Source organism: Dendronephthya gigantea, unplaced genomic scaffold, assembly GCF_004324835.1.
Source record: "Dendronephthya gigantea isolate DGI-Jeju-01 unplaced genomic scaffold, DenGig_1.0 000010F, whole genome shotgun sequence".
NCBI classification, from domain to species: domain Eukaryota; kingdom Metazoa; phylum Cnidaria; class Anthozoa; order Malacalcyonacea; family Nephtheidae; genus Dendronephthya; species Dendronephthya gigantea.
Genome location: NW_021163020.1, coordinates 1,149,731 through 1,167,805, shown reverse-complemented (window position 1 = coordinate 1,167,805; position 18,075 = coordinate 1,149,731). Strand labels below are relative to the sequence as shown.

Below are 18,075 nucleotides of genomic sequence, written 5' to 3'. Positions count from 1 at the left end.
TAGCTTTTCCCTCAACACTGGTGTTTATCATTGTTTATTTATTCATTAGTGTCTTTCATAGTAATTATCAATCTGTAACAAAGCAGTTTTGTGTGTTGCACACACTTCCAAAGCTCCTGTTATATGTACATGTTATCCGACTAAATAAATGTAAAGTTGAAAGGTCCATAGACCATAATACACGAAACGATGTATGTTACTGACAAATAAAAACGAATGCAAATACCACTGACACACCCACTGACATATGGCACTTTCTGCTTCAGGCGAAATTTAAAACATGACGTTTGTTTGCATGGCTGTGCTGTTCATTTTCTCACGAACGCTGGGGTAAGAATCGTGTCCGATTAAAGTGTGCAGCCGGTATACCCGTGCCGGCCGTGCGTCTTAAGATATTTTCCTGCGTTTCTTTTTTTAATAGGTCTTATTTGTGTAGTTGGTTATTAAAATTGTCTAATTTGTAAATGACATTTATGACCTAAAGCGGGGAATTGTTTCAAAAGCAAGTTTCTAATGTCTAACCGTATAAAGTGAATGACCCTTCAAGGAAGATCCACTCGGATCATCCGTAAGACTCTCGGGGAACTTATGGCACTGCACGCCCTTGAAAGTATATAAGTGTGAAGAATATTCTAGAGAATCAACAGTATTCTTTCTTAGAACATTACGTTACAAAGTGCGCATGCCCGTTAAATATACCGCAATTAAAGTATACTATCCACGTTCCCATGCAGACATAAGATTGGAATATTCTAATTTTAAAGATTAGACAATGGAAGTTCTAATATGAATTACATAGAAGAATAGATTTTACATAGCTAATAGATCTATGCAGGTTCCATAATGACTTCAAAGGCGGTTTGTTCGGTTTCCACAGCGCAACTGCCGCGACAATTAATTGATTGAGATGTCTTGAGCACACAAAAATTAGTTTACGTCAGTAGGCCTAGCTGCAAGCCTCGCTCTCATGAGTCGTGAGCCAATCGCCACTGATTATCAAAGGATGTATGTAGACTGAAAGGGTGTTTCTTAGATTCGTAGCTTTAAATCCACGGTTTATGCCATAATAATAACATTTTTTACACGATAATTTATTAAGGTCATGCCTTTCACCCTTAGACGCAGCATGTTTTTTCCAAAAAAAAAAAGATCAGTAGGAATATAATGGGGTGATTATTCACTTTTCCCCACGGTTTGGACCTTGGGTTTCTGTCTTGATCAGGCTTAAACAATAATATGTTAGTATAACGTTTTAGTGTTTGTTTTTTTAATAATAACTGAATATGTTTGAAACATGGCAACCAATTAAAAAGATCTCCGCATGATGTCCAGATAATGCAAGGATAAGTCAAAATTAAAATTTAATGACGCTCTATTCGGCATTAAGACCAAACACAAGGTTGGAAGAATGATTTTTCTTAATATTTTTAGTTCAGTATTTTTTTTATTCGTCCATCTTGCAACAATTTTGTACTGTGTTACACAGGCACAATTGTCTCAATTTGATATACAGTCAGTAAATATAAGCCGAAGTGAGGTTGATCTGTTCTACATAAACGTTCGCAACACCGGTTCTTGTGAGAGTTTGCAAAATATTGCAACAGAGGAAATTGGCGCAACTTGCAGAATTTACTCCACTCGTGATGGACTGTGTTCTTTGCAATGCAGCTGCTTGGGGAATACTTCAAATTTCATTGTGAGTAAAAGGAATTGTGTTGATGAACGACGTTTTAGAGAAGGTAGGTCGCCAAATGCCAGCTTTTATTCCATCAGGTATACAGTGCATTGTGGCCCTAGGGATAAAGACCATACGGTGATTAAGAAATGCTGGAAGAGTGCGTTATGTGTGCTTCAACGTATCTCAAACTGTCAATTCATGATCACATGCAGTTTATAGTAGCATTTGCACAATTATTTTCACATATCCTACTGTTTTAACCTCTCCCAGTCTGGTGCATTTTCCTAGCTGCATGCATGGCATGGCATGACGAATTTATTCGTATCGTAGCTGTGGGAGTATAGATATGAAAGCTTTTAGACGCATATTGACTACCTACCTTAAGATGACATAGAAAAGTAGATGAGGCGCGAGATACACGTAATAATATAGGGCAGGCGGCAGAAACTACTGAGGCATAATGTGACCGATATTGGACGCATTCAAATGATTCAATATCTATGCTTTCAAAAGAGATTAAGGCTGTCATTCAACTGAGGAAGGCTGTTCACGATTAATAATAACATTCAGGTAGAGATTGGCATCATTCTTATACCTTTAACTGATAATTATAAAGAGATTTCGTTCATGAAAACCTCAAATATGTGCGAATATTAACTGTTTGAAAGTTATTTTTGTAACGTTCACGATCTCGTTCCTCATTTTTCATAACAAAGCCCCATGCTGTTCTTGCAGGTTGCGATTATGTGTTTGGCTCGTGGACATGGAAAAATGGCTGGAAATGGGACACAAACGAGGACCAACTGCCAATCGTTAATATCGGTTCTCATGGAATAACCACAGCGATAAATGCCTCTGCATGGGTGTCTGACAAGTGCGCGGTATCTTCGATTGACAAGTACAGTGCAAGAGGACTGTGGGAGACGTTAGAGCCAGTTGTTTTTCAAACAAACAATGTCGTGTTTTTCAAGCTACAAGGAATGTGGCACTTCACTTGGGTAGGTTAAAAATAAACTGCACTTGGTGTGGTGAGAATGCATGCATGCTATATCAAATATAACGCTTCATTTCCTTGCCAAAATTTTCAACGACCCATATTTGGATGATGATTGATGCAATATTTTTTACACCGGTTTTTTTCGTTCACACACACGAAGAAAACTTGTTTTCTATCTAAAGAAAGACGTCACGGCATGAGATAAATCTAGCTAACCGGTATAAACTTATCTAGAGATATCAATATATTTAGGCTATATTATATAACTAACGTTCAAAAAATTCATTCTTGAAAATACTTTTAGATTTTTTCCGAACTTAATTCAAGTAGAAAGGAGATTGAAGGCAGATATATTCGCGTGAACATAAGATGTAGCGAGGACAATACGATCGATGGCTTCATTGTTTCAAACGATGTTTCTTCTTGCACGGTTTTAAAGATAACTGGTAATAGAACACGTAAGTTTAGAGATGTTTTGTGGAAAGTATTTCAATTTCTTCGCGTGACAGAAGTAATGGTATCATTCGTATGTAGTGGGTATGTAAAATGAGTAAAAACACATTAACACTTTTCTACTATTCTACAAAATTTAGATCGATATGCATCAAACCAAACGACCGATTTTCCCACATCTGAAACGGATACAAATGGTGAAGACTTATTCTCCAATAAACTGGTTTTAATCGGCTTCATTGCAGGAGGAGTTCTTCTTCTTTTGCTGGTCGTTGTAACAGCAGTGTATTGCATTCATGGTAAAAAGTTTTGTCTAAAATCCAAGACTGCAGTCGCCAGTGAGATTGCTGATAAATACAGCTGCAATGTGAACAACGGTGAGATGGTAGAACATGTGTAGTCCTCTCTCTCTATATATATAGCTCAGTTCTTGAGAGCACGTCACTTCTGGTCGCCTAGACAACGCCTTGGCAATTTTTTCATGCGTCGTTTCCAGGCCTTTATAGTAGACGCACCTACAGCACTATTTGACAAAAACAAATAGCGGGTGACACCTCTTATGGTAATGAATAAGTACAACGTAAGGTTGTCACTGAGACAAGGAAGTTGAAACACAATATTGGCAGTGTTTGCTTTTCATAAGGATACTGTATACAATAGATCTTATTCAACTTGAATAATCACGGAAAATACGCATTGTAACATAAAGTTCATAACGTAGGGAAAAGCAGATTTTAATACATCGCCGAGGTTCACTTGGATGATGTGCGAAAACGGTCTAACTAGCACTGAAGTAAATTTTTAGCTCAATATAGACATGCAGTAATCTTGAAATAAATTTATAATGTGTGAATATATAATGTTGGTGATTTGTAATGTATTTATATTTCAAATATACATTAGTCAGCAATACTAGCAACAGAACAATTTCACTGGTTGATATCAAGTCCAAACCCTTCGGGCAATGTTTTTGGAGACTTTCATAACTACAGTAACTGAACCTTCAACCTGGAATGTCTTGCTACGAGATCTTTCAGGATGTTTATACAAAGAGATTTTTTAAACTTTTTTTACTCCATTTTTTCTCTCTGTTCTTGTTGATTTCAGTTAGACTATATATCATGCAGGTAAAAGGGGATTTAAAGTCTAGAATACTGATATTGTACGAGTTAGCTTATTTTCATATGCATGCAAATATTCCGCCTAATATATCTGGCAAGTTTCCGAGAGCGTGCATTCCGCCAGACGAAGATAGTGACAAATAAGCATATTTTACTGAACGTCCCGCTACTGAACGAAATCTGATACATGACTTGGCGCTTGGTGGCACAGAGTTCACGAAACAAATTAACAGATGTAAAAATAATAGCTTATTTGGCACAATTATAGCTGGGAAGTCATGTTTTACGCGTTGAAAACAAAAATGGCGTCAGCGTAGGATGAAAAGCATTGCATTGTCATTGTCGGTGTATATGGCCAACATGACTGACAGCTTGTCTAGCTTATAGCTTTTAGGATAACCAAATACCGAAACTAGTTCAGAAAATCTATCAAACTAAATTACCGCCGTTCGTATTTGGTTCACCGGACTCTGTGGTCAGCCGTTGTTGAAATGCATGATATTTAAAACACGAAACTAAAATGGGAAAATTTTCCATAAATAAGTAATAAAGCAGTCTCATTTTTCCGCTCAATAAATGCTCCTTTGTTATGTTGCCGGGTTTACTCTATGACATGCGATATTAACACAAAAATATGAGATGATTAAGCCACCATGAAAGACCATCTTTTTTTCTCAATGTTCTCATCATTTATCCGCGTGGGCAAAGCGAGCAACGGTTACCATCAAGGTTGAAAGCGATATAAAAAGATCGTGACTTAATTGATATGGAGACTTATAAACTTTAAAAACCATGGAAATAAGTTGTTTCAAAGAATTTTTGGCAACAGATACTAAAATACTACCAACTGACAGGAGTTAAAGTCTTAAAGATGGTAATCGCTGTCGCAAGTCTTTGACGATCTAAAACGGTCAACAGCGATGCCGATGACTGTTGTTGGAAAGCATTTGTAGAGAAAGCTGGAATGGCCCGATTTTCTGCGAGTAACGAACGATACTTCTGACAAAGAAAAGAAAAAAGTAAAAAAATCTGGCCATGTGGTATGTGATACAGTATATTTCGTTTTGTATCACCGCTGACCTTCGCTCTAATCCTCACAAATTAAATATCGGTCAGAGCCGTCAAACCTAAAAATCGTAGGCAAAGTATCGCCCATTTCCACTCGTTGTGTCAACATTAAAGTTGAGGAAAATTTCCCGCCACATTTTTTCCGTCCGCGTGGTGTGATAAGAGGGCCAGAGAACCAAATCACCCACGGCAAGTGACGTACGTGAGCGAGCAAGTTCCGTTTTAGGCCCGAGCCCGTGACGAGAACAGGAAAACGATATAATAGACTGGCGGAGACGAATGCTCTCAGTCTAAACTTATCAGATTATCGTGGTTTAGAATTAAATTATTGCATACCCAATTCATGAGGAATGTTTGAACAGTACCCGAGCGATTAAGGTACGTATTATCACAGTCTACAGCGGAACAGTATTGAGTATATTGGGCCGTTTTGTCAGCGTATATTTTACTGCCATGCTTGTTGTTCTCGTATCGACTCACCGTCAATATTTGCTCATGACTTCAACGCGTTGAATGCTGCTGATGTTATAAATATGTAAAGTACCTTACATTGCTACATCGATTGGGCATTAGATACATTAAGATATGTTCTAGAATCAATGAGATGTAACAAATTATTGAAGGTATTCGATTCTGTTGACGAAAACTGCGATGATAACGGTGTTGAAGTAGGAGAGCATGGAAGTTGATCTTAACAGGCATTGTTTTGCATTGCGGCAAACATTGTTTGCTTGTACAACGTTAGTTTGGCACCCGTAAGTTAAAAATAAATAAAGACTTTTCTGGACTTTACACCGAACGAGGTCATTCCTTCACATCAACTTTACGCGTAAACATTTCGATTTTCGTTTCCGTGTAATTGGTGTCATATTTTGATTCGAAATTATTTATGCAAGAATTCGCCAAAAAATTTATCCTCGCCACAACCCTTTTGGTTTTCGACAAAGATGTGTCTTTCTCTTTCAGTCCGTTGCATGTTTCTAGCGGTGAACTTTTAATATTTATGTCTTAAGTGTCGTGTAATATTTTTTAAATGCAAGGTGTCAATTCTAAAACATTCGTTCAGACATTAAATATAGACAAAAAGAGTGGGCTTTCTAATTTGAATTTGTAGTAGCTAACGATCAAAATTCAAAAGGTGCAGATGTTTCGGTTTTAGTTAATACAATCATCCGTTCTTCACAGCAGCATTAGGTGAGGCCAAATATTTGTGTTGTTTTTTCAGCCTATCTATTTCAGACTCTCAGCAATCATTACTTGTAGTTTAATTTGTTCCACTCGAGTTATTTATGAAGTTTTAATATTCATTGTGCACGCTTTCATATCCATGTCAAATGTGGCTATCATATAATAAATGTATGCTATGAGGCACATATAGATGTCATGCATCCTTATGAATTTGTGGCGTTATTAAATTTTAATTCCATTTGCCTGCTTTAGTCTGATTAATTTTATATGCTTATAAACTAGAACATTTTCAAGGCCTTTTGCATAAATTGTCTAAAGCAAGCATTTTCGTAGGGGTCTTAATTGTTGTATTTTCAGTTAAACCAACTTTTTTCTGTTTAAATGACAATTAAGTTTGTACACTTAAAATAATGATTTAATGCAAGCTACAATATGTAATTATTCCTTGTGGTGTGGTCACAATATCCTACGGCATTGCATTTGGGGTATAAAGTACACTTTCCCAAGCCTAGCCCAGCAAACCCCTATCTATTTGCTTATATATTGGTAGAAACCATGCAGTACTGGTATACATGTGGTAGTGTATTCACAATATACCATTTTGATGTTTGTATAATTTTATTGGTTGCTTGCTCATCAGTTAGTTATTGAGGCAGTGACAGAGTCACCAAGTACCAGTTGTACAAAGGCAAGAGGATGCAGTCTGATTTTTTCAATTGTTTTTCTTTTTAGAGTAATATTGCCACCGTTTAGCTACACATTATAGTGCTGGGGTTTCTTAGCTCAGAAATGAATTGTATTAAAGAAACTTTATTCATATTTTCACTCTTCAATATCTTTTATATTCAACATGTATTTGGGGGAAAAGGTATGTCTAATTCAAGCTTATTAATGGTTAAAAGAATCTAATTGAGGAAAGTAGGATTTCCATTGCCTTAAGTATCAATAAAAAGTTAAAATGTCCATATTACAACACAGAATGACAGAATTTTCATTGCCAAATTTGTTTAACATGTATACAATTTCCGGTGATTTTAATTTAAAAGCTAAGATTAAAACAATTTTTTTATTTATTTTTGTAAATAAGGTAGTGCACTCCTTTTTTTTTAAGTTTTCTTTTATGGAAATAGAAATTTTACATAAACAACCTCATGCTGTCATTATACACTAGTTTTTTTTCATTGTAGAAATTGTGGACAAAGGAACATGTGCAGATCTTTTTGAACGTTCTGTTGTGGAAAGTATTGGAAACACCCCACATGTAAGTTACGTAGCTGCAGTGTTTTTGTGCTTTGCATGCAGCAACAATCTTTTGAGTTTTGTATTGTCTTCATTTGCATTGCAAACTGTCTCTAGTCAAGCAGAAGTGCAGACTGACTGAGGATTCTTCTATGTTAGTATTTTGGTGTTCCGAATGACTAAAAATAACTTAAGCTACAAGTCTGGTTATGCCACTGTTGAACTTATGAAAGTTTGAAAAGATCAATACTAGCAGGTATCGTGAAACCTTGTGTCACCCTGTAAGTTGTTTTCTATTCTCTTCTATTATATGTATTGCAAACATCAGTGGAATCATAATCCCAGCGAGAAGACCTGCTCGATATGTCAGGCAGACAACCAACTGAGATCTTGGCTCTTGACAAGACCATTTGAAACAAAAGATTACGAATCAATACATGCAGGTGTTCAGATGTCCAAAACGAATTGTGAAAAATGCAAAAATCAGAGAGTAAAAGCTTATATTTTATACAACTCACCGCGAACTCCCACTCCCAGTCCGACCGAAATGTTAGGAAATCTTACGTTGGTGGCAATTCTCGCGAACAAAGAAGAAGCGGATTATGAGTTCCATAATTTTTCGTTTGAGCCTGAGAAATCAAAGTTTTCCCTGGTGCTCCTGTCTGAAGGTAGTTGTACGAGGATTAAAATGATCGAGATATCCGCTTTCGTATGTGAAAAAAACACTATCAAAGGCGTTAATCTGACCCGCACCATTTCTCCTGCCACGGGATTTAAAAGAAAGAATGCAACATGTATCATGAAAAACGCACTGAATCTAGAAAATGCTGAGCCATATGGTTTGTGTTCAAGCAATGGAACGTGGGATGTTCAATCTCCGTGCAAATGTAAAAGAGGATTTACCATCGGTACCGTTGGATATTGCGTAGGTATGTAGATGGAAACTAACGCCTGTATTCAAACAGCTCACTCACTGAGTGTGACATATAAATTCTGTTAATGCTGATCAATGAGAAAGTTTTTTCTGAATAGATGGAAAGATATAAGGTAAATCACTGAAAATCAAGCCCCTTTTCGGCTGGAAATACCGCCATTGAAACGTTATGAGAAGATTAAGATCTCCCACTCAATGAGTTTGAGTGTGAGTGAGCTTTTAGAATACAGGCGTAAGGCTTAAGATTCAAGACTAACTATAGATTATGCACAGATGTTTTATTGGATTCAAACTATTTAATGTTTACTGTATAGTCTGAAACAAATCCTGAAATATAGTCAAACCAGGATACGAGTATATACCCAAATACCATCAGATACCAATATATAGCCAAAATTTGAAAACTCACTGTCTTCTTCTACAGAATGTGGACGCAATACATACAAGTCTTCAATTGGAAATGAGAAGTGCACTCCTTGTCCAAACAATTCTGCAAGTGAGAAAGGACAAACTCAGTGTCAGTGCAATGATGGCTCCTATCGTTTACAAGGGGAAAATTATGAGCATCCATGTTATGGTAAGTGAACTACACCCTACTTTTACAGTATGGAGGAGGATTGTGCGTGTATTTATTTTTATACGCATTCTGATGTGTATCAGTGAAATCAAGTCTCTGTATGAAAAAGATAACTTTACATTTTGTTGACCAGGAATTCCTTCAGAAGTCACGAGCATCAAATTTGTTGGCAGAACTGAGACCACAATTACGTTGCAATGGCAACAGCCTCAGAAGCAGTACCAAGGTGCCGTGTATGAAATAGAGTGCAATAAATGTCCATTAAGCAGTGATAGTGCACCATGTGAAGAGCAGTGCGGAAGATCAGTGACGTTCATACCATCACAAACTGATCTCAAGTACACGAATGTGACAATACGAGGTCTGGAACAAAATACGGAATACCAGTTTGTGATTTATTCCAAGAATAAATACAGTGACCGCATCAATAAGACTAACTGGAAAAATAGTGTGAAGAAAATTAAAACTGAAGGTAAAAAAATTGCATTGTCAATTGCACTGACGCATGGCAGATTTTCGACTTGAAACAAGTGGGCTACTGCTGCAACTTGACCCATTCAACGTGAGCAAACACTAACAGATAGTTGGGCAGTACTCGACTATAAGGACGGCGAGCCTAAACCTCACATATAACAACGTGAGGAATCAGTAAATAAATGCAAGAGAAATTTAAGCATTTTATTTTACCACCATTAGTCCTCTGTTAGAATTCCCTCTCCCCCCATCAGTGGCAGAGAGAAAAGACTCAGTCAGTATTTGTATTACTTGTTCGTTACAGCGCCCTCATCCAAATCGGATGGACTTGATTCGACGACGAAGATTGCTGTTGCTATTGTTGTCATAATACTGACGATTGTTATTTTCATTCTAATATTCTGTTTGTTCAAACGGTAAGTATAGTGCTTCTCGAGCATTATTCTGTATAGTTTTGGACATGTTAAATTCTTTGAAGCGATGAAGTAATGACATGTAAATGTTCCCTATGTCTTCCATTTCTAGACGGAGAGTCATGCGATACAGAGCCAGTTTACGTGGTCGCAGCAGTGGTGGTGAGTTTTAATTTTCCTTTACTAAAATATTAGCTGGTCCAGGCAGAAACCTAGTTATACCAACAACAGAGTAAAACTAGCCCATTTTGCTTTCTCGTGAACTCTAGTTCCTTAATCCCATTTTATTAAACTATACATCAGCTGGTCCGTTCATACTCAATGTAAGTAAATCGAATGTCATGTGATTCTCGCTTAAATGACTTTTTTAAAAGTTCCTCTGGTGCCTGGTGAGAAGAACTACATAGATCCTACGACATACGACAATCCTGAGAGAGCCGTGTCCGAGTTTGCGAAGGAACTAGACCGAAATGCGATCACTTTTGAGACTATCATTGGTGGAGGTACTAAATTGTTCAGTGGGAAAAGAAACCAGGAAAATTCCTGATAAATTTCCAGGCAGTTTTAGTAGCTAAAATATTTATTTACCAACTTTTCAGGGGAGTTTGGTGATGTTTACAAAGGTGAACTAAAGCTTCCCGGACAGCCAGCTACCAAAGTTGCGATTAAGAAACTAAAGGTACCTGTTACTTATTTTTCTTAGAACGTATTGTTTAGAACACTCGCTGTATTGTGTTAGAAATTCTCTGATTGGTAAAGTTAAAAGGTTCCTCTCAACACAATCCACCGTCGCAATGAATTTGAAAGCTTACGTTGCATTTAGAGATTTAATTCCATCAAAATGTGTATTTCAGGCCGGAGCCTCCCACAAAAATCGAACGGACTTTTTAATAGAGGCTTCCGTGATGGGACAGTTCAAAAATTTGAATGTGATAAGTCTGGAAGGTGTTGTGACTAAAAGTGAGTGGAGAGTAATGTTCATTTGTTTGTACCGTGTCGTCTCTGCATGTTGGCAATGCCAATTAATATCCACCAGATCTGACCATGCCAGAGATTTGAGGTCAGATGCTGAATGAATGATTGTCATGATGCGCTACGTATCAGTGACGACTATTTTGATTATGATGATGGGGTTAATGTAATGGAGATTATTATTATGATGGTGATAATATCAAGTGAATGGTGCTAGTGTTAGTAATTTTCCGATAGTATATATTTATTATTGGAATACAAACATGCGTTATACATTTTAGCCCCACCGTTACTAATCGTGATAGAATATATGGAGAATGGATCATTAGACGGATATTTAAAGGTACAAATAGAATCCCAGCAGCAAATTTATAATTGTCGATACAATTGCTCTTTTCTCGTGTTTATATTGATTAATATGGCAACAATTCTTGTTATTCTTAGGAAAACGATGGAAAGCTGAAACCATTGCAACTATTAAGAATGGCCCGTGGAGTTGCAAATGGCATGGAGTATCTCGCCGGAATGCATTTTGTACACAGAGTAAGCAACTGTTCTTCTTTAAGACAAAATATGAGACGATTGATCTTCGATGTTTGTTGTGTTATTCCAGGATTTAGCCGCCAGAAATGTCTTGGTGAACGCAAACCTCGCTTGTAAGGTTGCCGATTTTGGTCTTTCGAGAGATATTGGCAAAAACGAGGACTCTGAGTACGAGACACAGGTCAGTAGACTCCAATCCTTAATGTTCGACCAGCCGGGATTTAAACCCATAATGCAAGTTGCAATAAATCTGATTTTCTCTAATTAATACATTTGGATTGAAGGGAGGAAAAATTCCTGTACGATGGACAGCGCCCGAGGCGATTACATTCCGTAAATTTTCAACTGCAAGTGACATTTGGAGTTACGGTATCTTACTTTGGGAAATAATGTCCTTTGCTGAAAGACCATATTGGAGTTGGGGAAACGAAGAGGTAATGCACGTATGCTCCGCTATTGGAACATTCATTTTTTGTAAAAAGCAATGATATTTGCTCGGTCAGTTTGGCTGTATTAAACTGCATGCATTAAGGCTTATTTATTTACATTGTTGTTTCTATCAACCTTTATGTTTCATAAAATTCTGATGAGGTTTTCCCAAATGATTTTTTGTCGGAAAAATCGATTTGTTTTATAGTCCACTCTTGTACTTTCATGTAGGTTATGGAAAGAGTTAGTCAGGGATACAGACTACCTGCGCCAATGGTATGGTATACAAAATATTCTTTTAAAAGTAGTTTAACCAACCAACCAAAGTAATTTTAAATTGATAAATCTTTAGCACTGTCCTAAAACTGTACATCAATTGATGACGGAGTGTTGGAAAACTGACCGTACAAAACGACCTGCTTTTAAAGAAATTGTCAGAATCATTGACGAATGGATACAAAATCCTGAAAAGCTTAACGAAGATTATATTAAAGTGCGAAGGTATATTTAGTATTTCTTGTGTTCGTATAAGAATTTTTTCTTGGATAGGAATACATCCATAGAATAGTAATTCAATTTGTATTGCAGTCCAAGATTTGATAAAGAGAAAATTTACTTCAGGGTATATCCAAGTAGATGATATGAGTTATGCTATGAGAAATTTAGGAAACCATCCATATTTGTTGGTGCTTTATATAACTGGCCCTAGGACGCTAGCAATTTTGTTGTTTTTTCAGGAACGAACCATTGGACTATTCGACGTTTACTTCGGTCAAAGATTGGTTAGAAGCGATTAAGATGGGAATGTACGCAAGTAATTTTTCCAAAGCAGGTTATGAAGAACTCTCAGATGTCGCACAGCTGACTGAAGATGAACTACTGAAGAAGGTTGGAGTTCGATTGATAGGCCATCGACATAAAATTTATCAAAGGATTAAGGAAATGAGTGAAGAGATGAAATTGAAGCGAGAGCAATCTATGAGAATATGATATGTGGTGTAGGTCTCGGGGAAAGGTAGTACATGGGGATATTTCGAAGAAGGGAAGGTTGTGTTTAGTAAAGGAAGAATCGCCATCACATCGCATCATTTCATCGCTGCAGAAAGCTGCGTGTATATTTTGACGCTATGGTTCTCCAAAATCCGCCGATAGTAAACTGTGGTTAGATGAAAGATTAGATTAGATGAAATTCCTCTCAAGTTATGTACCTGCATGCAAAGCAGGAAATATGATAGTGCCTAATAGTGGATCCATTTAAATAACATAGGTCGCATAAATAATGTATTTATACGGTACGTGATGATATAATGTTCTCTTCCATGTATTTTAAAAGCATATATTCTTACAAAAAGCAGTTAAAATCTGTACCAAGGATAAAAAGCATGGCTATCAAGAAAATCAAATCGTCAAACACAATCGAATACAACAATAGAAGAAGCCGAATAAGCAACCGTCCTGGGCTGTGATCCAGTCACGTCTGTTGATAAATATCGAGATAATTTTTTATTAATGTACATATTTTGAACGTCTAAAAACGCCGTGCAATACATCTTGGATTGATTTCGTGATTCTTATCGGCTGTTTATATCAGTTATATGCTTGGCTTGAAAAATAGGCGAAATCTTGGCCCGGAACAAAAGGAGACTTTCCTTTTAGCCATTTTAAGAACATCAGCTGATAAGAAGGAGAAGATAAAGAAGATGTATTGGATATCTTTTAAAACTTCTAAATATCACGAACGTGTTTAATGCACGAACACTACATATCAATAATGCCGGCATATTATATTAACAATGAAATTAATTTAGGTTTAATTTTTCAACGGAATATTAGGTATCAATATCATAACTTGAAAATAGGAGAAATATTTCTATGAAGGTAAAAATATTCTTGCGATACGGATATATATTTATAGAATTCGATGTTAAGAGACGTTTTCTAACTAGTAACTAATGTCTCGTGTGAGAAATGTGAATATTAAAAGAATTCGAAACAGAGTCTAGTTTGGTTCATTAAGAAATTTGCTAAATTACGATGTACATATATATGACACTATCTTGTCAATTTTGATCTAAGCCATATATCGTCCACACAATGCCACTCACAAAGCCATTACATACGGCTTGTTGTAATCGCACGCCTTTCTTTTGTTTTACGACAATTTTCTGTCGCCTACAAAGCGAAACCAGCCGCTTATATTTCATTCCCATGCACTCGATACGCGTTTGAAATTTGATTTTTAATTGATTTTTTGGAAGGAGAGATATTCTGTATTAAGATGTAAATGAGACTGACTTAAATCTTTATCGTCGACGCAAATGATATTCAAATAAGCTCCGACCTACTTCATTATAAGCATCTGCCTTTCACATGCATTAAAACAATTGGCGACATCATCTGTGTAGGGGGACACAAACCAAGCTCTCGTCACATTGAGAAAAATAATTTTTGGGCTCTGACATTAGCACCACAGATTGTAATTATCTTGAAGGTAATCAACTATTCCTCTTTTTCGTTAGGTTTATGCACGACGCACAAGTCTTCTCGATAAAATATCTTTTAGCTAGGTCATTAACTGATCACATTGTAAAACGAGAGACTCCTAAAACGCAACGAGTCCCAATTTTTTTTTATTTAATGACTCCATTTTCACGTTAGGCAAGACGATTTTACTTTTACTGGATGGTTGTAGTAACGTGACGTGTAATTTGTGAATATCGTAGTTGTGCTTTTATTAAGGTGCGAAGTAAAAATATCAGTATCATGACTGGTTAGTTTTGATTTTACATCTAGCATCGATCGTCTTCCCAAGTGAACAATGACTATTTCAAAAGGAGGTTCGGTTGTCTTAGCATTTTCATACGCCATCATCGCCTTATTTGGTTCTGTTTCTAACGGTCTCGTCGCTCTTACTTACTTAAAGTGGCGCAGTCGTATTTTAACGCAACCAAAAGATGTGCTCATTCTTAGCCTCGCCATTGGGGACTTCGTGATGTCAACTATAGTATGTCCGCTCGGTTTTGCATCCGCGGTGAATCGAAAATGGACATCGGGTCATACTGGTTGTGTGTTCTACGGTTTCTTCTCGACTTGGATCGGCCTCGCTTCGATTGCGCAACTCGCCTTCCACGCCATCGAGAGGTACGTCACTTTGTCGAGTCCAATTCCAAACGTGATTTCAGTGAAACGAGCATTTCAAATAATCATGGCTGCATGGATTGGTTCGTTTCTTGCAAGTTGTTTTCCATTGTTGGGTTGGTCTCAATACACCTTCGAAGGTTTTGGTCTCCATTGCTCAATTCTTTGGGATTCTCGTTCAGCGGTCGACAGCAGTTACTCCATGTTCCTTCTCATCGTTTTCTTCACCTTTCCAGTCGCTGCAATTGCATTTTCCTATGGAAAAATTTTCTTCATCGTGCGTCGAATCTACCTGAATGCGGACACGATGTGGGGCCATGACGCGCAGGCAACGAAGGAAAGTTACGAAGCACAAGTAAAAACGGCCAAACAACTTCTCCTTATGATCGCAGGATTCATGTTCGCTTGGACACCCTATGCTGTCATGTCGTTCATTGTCGTCTTCTTTGGCGGTCAGATTCCATTTGGCTACCACGAATATCCATCCCTGTTTGCGAAAACATCGAATATCTACAACCCTATCATCTATTTCTTTACTTACCAAAGTCTGCGAGAGAAAGCAATTGGATTGTTGCAGTGTCGAGGAAATGTGGACGCAGTTGAACCCATGACGAATCCTATGTCGTCAGGTCAAAATAATCATCCAGCCGTCTAACATGCTCTGTTGTTAATACTGTATTTTACTTTCAACCAATATTTAAAACTTCTCTATAACAAGGTTTATTATAATGCATGAATGATGAGTGAATAGTTTTAGAATAAATAGTGGGAAAATATAAATAGTGGGAAAAAATAAAAAGAGTACTCAAAATGAAAAAGAAAAGAAGATACAATATGAATGTAAAATGGTGTATAAAAGATGTTCGGAAGATACTATAGCGTTTAAATTTATTTGCAAATGGAATTTCTTTTATTGACTCCTTTATAATTAATTTCAAAAGTCTAAGAGTTAAAAAATAAATTCTGCAAGAATAATTTAAAAAAAATTCGTATAGATTCAGATGGCCCGAAACGGCATACGATCATTTCACGTGGGAAAGTCTCATTGCGATTTCACCTGCATTGCATAAATATTTCATATAATCCAGAGCTGCACTTTGGCACTTTGCATTTAATATTAAAAAAGTGCGGATTAGAAAAGCCGGTCCAGGTGCATATGTAGAAATTTTATTGACGAATCATGCAGCTTAGCCGCTACAAGGATGAATAACGGAGTTATTGAATAGATAGATATATACGTGGTTTTTGTCAATTCATCTATCAACACCAGGGGTAGATCATTATGTTATGCTTCTTCAGAATGGCTATAACAACAGTATTTTATATATACATGTGAATTAACATGCTTGCAAAACGATATACAAGCCCAATTACGTACAGATAAAGGAAAATTGCAGCTTCATGAAGGAACTTTCAAAACGTATTTTTAAACAATTGATATTTAAAGAGTGATTTGAGGAGACTCTTGATAGCGTTAACTCTATGTATATAGGGTAATCGGTTCAAATACAATCTTGCTATGTCTGATCGAGTGTTTCTTGATTCCTCTCGGTGTTGTGAGCCTTAGCATGTAGTTAAAGCTCACGAGTGTCTTCAACGGACCGAGCAACTGAAGGGTCGTTTAGCATTTGCAACTTTGAATCCCCAGCATCGCTAAAGCTCTTCTACGTAATTTGCGATAACCAAAGAAATATATAATTGGATTAGAAATCAAAGCTGTCTTGGCAAACATGGATGGGTATTGTCGAGTTCGTAACGGAATGGCTAAATCAAATAACAATATCATCACACACATGATAGCATAGGGAGACCAAGCTAAGATAAATGCAGAAATCACAAGCAGGAGATTTTTTGCAGACTTCACTTGAGATACGTAGCTTTGTTTGGTTGCCTGTGCTTCAGGTCCCCACATTTCAATGGCGTTTTTATATATTCGACGAACAACGAAGAAAACTTTCAAATAGGAACCGACGATGGCGCAGATAGGCATGAAGAAAAATACGATCAGGAGGAAGAGACAAAATGTTAAATTACTCACAGATTTCTTTTCCCAATTCATTGAGCAATGTAGTCCCAGGGCTTCAAAAGTGTACTCGGACCAACCAGTAAGAGGTAAACAACAAATGATGAATGTGAACAGCCAGCAAGCAAGAATCGCTAGGATTATTTGCCGTTTTGACACGACATGTAGGTTTGAACTTCGGAGGGTAATGTATCGTTCAATTGATAAAATCGCCAGCTGCATCATTGATGCCAAGCCTACCCAGGCCGTAATGAAAGCGTAAAAAACGCAGCCAGGATATCCCCAAAGCCATGTTCGCGATATTGCCGAGGATAAGACGAGAGGGCAAACGAAAAGGCACGTCACAAAATCACCGAAAGCCAGGCTCAGGATTAGAAGATCTTTTGGCTTCCATAACATCGTTTTTCGCCATTTTATGTATGTCAAAACGACCAAGCCGTTTGAAAAAGTACCAAATATAATTATGAAGCAGAAAAATGAAGTGATCACGCCAGAGTCAGTAGCAGTTACCGGCATTCTTCTTCAATCTTGTTGCGCCAGCGACTTTGCGACACATGTCACCGGCGCGACCGGTTTTGTAACTGTGATTGGGTTACGGAAACTCGCTTTTTAATCACGATTCTTCCAGGAAACCAGTCGTCCAATCATATTGTCAAAATTTGCTTATTCTTGCAAGCATTATAGGAGTAATATGAGATTTAAATAACAAAAGAAGTTAAATGCTATTGGAAGAGGTTGTAATACTGAATAATACACATTAATTATCTTTGTTTTATATTTCTCCTCGATATCATAAAAAACCTAAATGTATAATTATAATGATCGCTA

General features: G+C 37.1%; 4 protein-coding genes across 4 annotated transcripts; 3 read left to right on the top strand and 1 right to left on the bottom strand.

Annotated features, from left to right (window-relative positions):
* The first annotated feature begins 1,408 nt into the window (after positions 1-1,408).
* On the top strand, positions 1,409-3,993 carry LOC114517936. Its single transcript, XM_028537789.1, has 4 exons — positions 1,409-1,739; positions 2,414-2,676; positions 2,980-3,133; positions 3,269-3,993. Exons 1-4 carry the CDS (start codon positions 1,409-1,411, stop codon positions 3,526-3,528), a joined length of 1,008 nt encoding a protein of 335 aa, XP_028393590.1. The 3' UTR covers positions 3,529-3,993.
* A 3,258-nt stretch (positions 3,994-7,251) lies between these two features.
* Positions 7,252-14,074, top strand: LOC114518513 (ephrin type-B receptor 2-like). Its single transcript, XM_028538530.1, has 17 exons — positions 7,252-7,373; positions 7,693-7,766; positions 8,073-8,673; positions 9,103-9,255; positions 9,389-9,727; positions 10,034-10,145; positions 10,255-10,304; positions 10,517-10,645; positions 10,742-10,821; positions 10,997-11,102; positions 11,396-11,457; positions 11,559-11,657; positions 11,728-11,838; positions 11,942-12,091; positions 12,318-12,362; positions 12,439-12,587; positions 12,824-14,074. The coding sequence occupies exons 1-17, from the start codon at positions 7,295-7,297 to the stop codon at positions 13,074-13,076; spliced, it is 2,592 nt and encodes an 863-aa protein (XP_028394331.1). The 5' UTR covers positions 7,252-7,294; the 3' UTR covers positions 13,077-14,074.
* A 410-nt stretch (positions 14,075-14,484) lies between these two features.
* On the top strand, positions 14,485-16,147 carry LOC114518518 (visual pigment-like receptor peropsin). Its single transcript, XM_028538540.1, has 2 exons — positions 14,485-14,577; positions 14,880-16,147. Exon 2 carries the CDS (start codon positions 14,905-14,907, stop codon positions 15,877-15,879), a length of 975 nt encoding a protein of 324 aa, XP_028394341.1. The 5' UTR covers positions 14,485-14,577; positions 14,880-14,904; the 3' UTR covers positions 15,880-16,147.
* LOC114518520 (melanopsin-like) lies at positions 16,142-17,908 on the bottom strand. The gene has a single exon (XM_028538542.1). It carries the CDS (start codon positions 17,761-17,763, stop codon positions 16,846-16,848), a length of 918 nt encoding a protein of 305 aa, XP_028394343.1. The 5' UTR covers positions 17,764-17,908; the 3' UTR covers positions 16,142-16,845.
* Between the last annotated feature and the right edge of the window lie 167 nt (positions 17,909-18,075).